Source organism: Aplysia californica, unplaced genomic scaffold (genome assembly GCF_000002075.1).
Source record: "Aplysia californica isolate F4 #8 unplaced genomic scaffold, AplCal3.0 scaffold00111, whole genome shotgun sequence".
NCBI lineage: Eukaryota > Metazoa > Mollusca > Gastropoda > Aplysiida > Aplysiidae > Aplysia > Aplysia californica.
This window is the reverse complement of record NW_004797381.1, coordinates 163,386-166,928: the sequence shown is the minus strand read 5'-3', so window position 1 is coordinate 166,928 and position 3,543 is coordinate 163,386. Positions and strand designations below refer to the sequence as shown.

Below are 3,543 nucleotides of genomic sequence, written 5' to 3'. Positions count from 1 at the left end.
AGAGAGAGAGAGAGAGAGAGAGAGGGGGAGAGAGAAAGGGAGGGAGAGGGAGGGAGAGAGAGAGTGTGGGGGGGGGAGAGGGAGAGAACCAAAAAATTCAAAAACCAATGTTAATGAAGTCTTTATTGTTGTTTTACATGAAGATGACAAATTAATTTCTCACCATAAGTTGAACAGAATCGACTTCATCCTGATGTTTTATTACAGCGAAGTATGTAATATTGCTTGATTCATAGAAATAATATCGAATAATCACGACATGCATAGCAATGTTGATTCATTCACAGATCTTTTGACCAATCACGTTCCAGTATTAACAACCCTGATATGTTCTACTTGAGTACCGTATATAATTTACAAGCTTAGATTTCTCAGACACAGACAAGACCCAAGATGAACAGTGTTATTACACTTATGCACCGTACAAAAGCAAGTTTATACATGGCAGAAGAAGAACGCCGTGCGTTCCTTTTTACTCTTTTTTTTAATGTCCTGTCCCATATTTTGGAATAACTATGAAGAAAAAGTAAACGATTACTTGTAATGTCTATTGGCATGTAGGGCATAGGTTAAACGCTCTTTAAGATCGAGTCCGCGCTAATCTTACAACAGGACATAGATAAGTGGGTGGACAGCCATGCCAACTACTTCTCACACAGCTCACGCTTAAAGACGCCAAATTAGGGCTCCGGAGACAGCGTCTTCTCATTGTAGTCTAGCATGATAACCAAGGGAACTGACAGAGGGCCGTCCTCGAGGAAAAATTGGTCAATTTGTGTGGTCCATCCGATGTATACAAGCTCTAATACCCTTTAAAGCACACTTTCATCCTCCACGACCCCCCCCAAGAAAAAAGTCCAACAAAACATTAACCGAGTTTAGAAAAGTTATTCAGGTAAATGTAAAAGTAGGGGACTCTGACAGAGATCTATATGTGCGACATTAGATACCAGACAGTTGAAAATATTCAGTCAGGCATTGCTAGTGTACGGTGAGATAAAACATCCTTGTGGCATTTCCTCTTTCGGATTGCTTTGTTTTATTATTATTACTATTAATGTGAAAATGTAATTACTACATTTTTTTGTGTCGGTGTATCAATTTTGTCACTTCATTTGTCGTCGTCGTCGTCGTCCAAGTATATTTTGAAAGAATGGAGATCTGATCACATCTTGCTTTCTACCCAAATTGCCCTCGCTGTAATGCCAGTCCCCTGAAAATCGTGGGACAATAATAGCATCGTTTTCTATCATCGTACTGATCAATAAAAGTTCCTGTCTATTATCCTATTTTCTCAGAGCGTCAATCATTTACGCGGCTGTGCTATCGTCGGCAGTCTCCGTAGCCGTGGTGGTATCGCCAGCCGTCGTCTGGTCCTTGGTAGAGTCTTCCGCTCCCGATGTCGTCACTTCCGTTGTCTCTCCGCCCGTAGTTGTCTGGTGACTGTCGTCTGCCGTTGTGTCCGCTGGCCGGGGGCTGGACAGTTGGGCGTCCGTCTTGGGCTCATTTGTCTCGCTCTGATCTGCCTGGGGCTGAGCGCGCGGCGACTGTTCGCCCTTCTGGTCACGACCAGGTGACGGCTTCGGAGACGGCTCCTTCTTCTCCTCCTTCTTTTCTTCCTTCTTCTCTTCCTTCTTCTCTTCCTTGGGCGCTGGGGCAGGTGGTGGTGGTTCTGAGAGGAGCAGAAACAGACGTGAAAATATATGTGTGATTTTTTATCAAGCTCTGCTTTTCTTTAGTTGTACACTTACGTTAGCTAGGCAGCAGCACATCAACACGATTGAGCTTCGCTCGTTCAGTTACATAATCTCAAAAAGAAACAGATAATGCCAACATACGTTTCACTTTAGAAAAGGTAGGGCATTTTTTAAATAATTGCCACTTTTTGTACCCCATTATTAACAAAATATTATTTTTGTTAAAAATCAAACACGAATCTGATGTCAGGTCCATAACTGTTCTTCAAGTTGTGCTTTTTTCTGCTTTACGTTCTACGGGTAGATCTAATTTATAACAGAACTTGAACTAGTGTTGACAACAGTTTATACTTAACCGAGTTCAGTTCACAGCGAGACAATGGGTAGACTATGTCAAGACGCGTGCCTCCGGACTGGGTATTTATTTTTAAACTGTCATTAATAATAGCACCACATTCGAAGTAGAACAGTGGAGCAATAGAAACTCTGAAACTTTTTATTACTTGAGTATGTAACTCTTATTCTATTTCTAGAATCACTTCTTCAAGTACATTTGTTTTTACTTGCAACACGATTACAAAAGAAAGAGTGAGCTGTACAATCGATTAACTGGCGCGCGATAATTTCCCAACTCCTTACGTTTCAACTTTAAGTTTTCCAAAGCATGAAGAAGAAACATCAGTAAGGATGCTTAACATTGTGAACCAGGGAAATGAGACGAAACGAAAAAAAGTAAGGTCTAGATTAAAAACTATTCTTCTGAGAAGAAATAAAGTAGTAACTCAGCACAGCTTCCCCGTACAGTAAGTGAGAGTTGAACATAATGGAACTTGAAAAGTTGCAACAATGTGAATTAAATGGAAATTGAACTTTTTTTGTTAAAAACAAAACAAACATTGAACACTGAAATACATCTTTTTGAGTTATTGAAATAGATTTGCCTTGTATAAGTAAAAGGCTGAGAAAAGTTTAATCACGTCGCAAATGTGGTAAAACAAAACAGATGAAAATTGAAGAAAAATATAGCAACCCAAGGCAATAATTAAGAGGACACACGTAATCTTTCATTGATTGCACGGTTGAACAACTCCGTGTTAAATCATTTATTTCAAGTACTGCAGAGGACAGGTCTCGTGCTAGTAGTTCGAAGGTCTTGCCGACATTGTTCCTTAGCCTTCGGCAGCCTCTTCGTGTTCTCCCTCTTCGCCGTCTTGGGGTGATAAAATATTAGTTATTAGAGTTTAAAAACCAAGAACAGTATATTCTGCTAACAGCCAGACGGAATTTGGATAGCCAAAAAGCCCCCAACCGCCCCTCTTTTTCACAGTGATTATACAAGGCCCTGCCAATCGAAATAAAAAGCGAAAAATACAATTCTTTGGTCATATAGAACTTCCCCAGAACACTATGAAAGATATACTCGAGGCAAGATAATATGTTGGACAACGGCTAAGGGTGGACTACACACAATTTGGATCGACAACATCAAAGTGTGGACGAGTCTATATGCTTGACAAAATGCAGGAGAAAAGCTGGCAATAGTAAACAATGACAGGTCATTACACGTCAGCCTGTCAGCCATAGATAACATCTCCAGGTATCCACGTATAAATATGAACAAGACCCTTTCTGTCCCTTTACACAGTGTACAAGTTTATATCTGAATGCCGTGTGTGAACGCTGTGTGTTAATGTCGTGTGTGAATGTCGTTTGTGAATGAGCGTGTGTGAATGAGCGTGTGTGAATGAGCGTGTGTGAATGAGCGTGTGTGAATGTCGTGTGTGAATGTCGCGTGTGAATGAGCGTGTGTACCTGTGTCAGTGTGTGTGTGTGTGTGTGTGTGTGT

At 40.8% G+C, this 3,543-nt stretch overlaps 1 protein-coding gene across 1 annotated transcript in view; it reads right to left on the bottom strand.

The window, feature by feature from the left end:
* Positions 1-2,757: 2,757 nt before the first annotated feature.
* The window catches only part of LOC101853543 (tetratricopeptide repeat protein 25), a gene marked incomplete in the record, with an annotated part of 26,495 nt that continues 25,709 nt past the window's right edge, over positions 2,758-3,543 (bottom strand). The window contains 1 exon segment of the mRNA XM_013081013.2: positions 2,758-2,910. Coding sequence (XP_012936467.1) covers positions 2,867-2,910 — 44 coding nt within the window.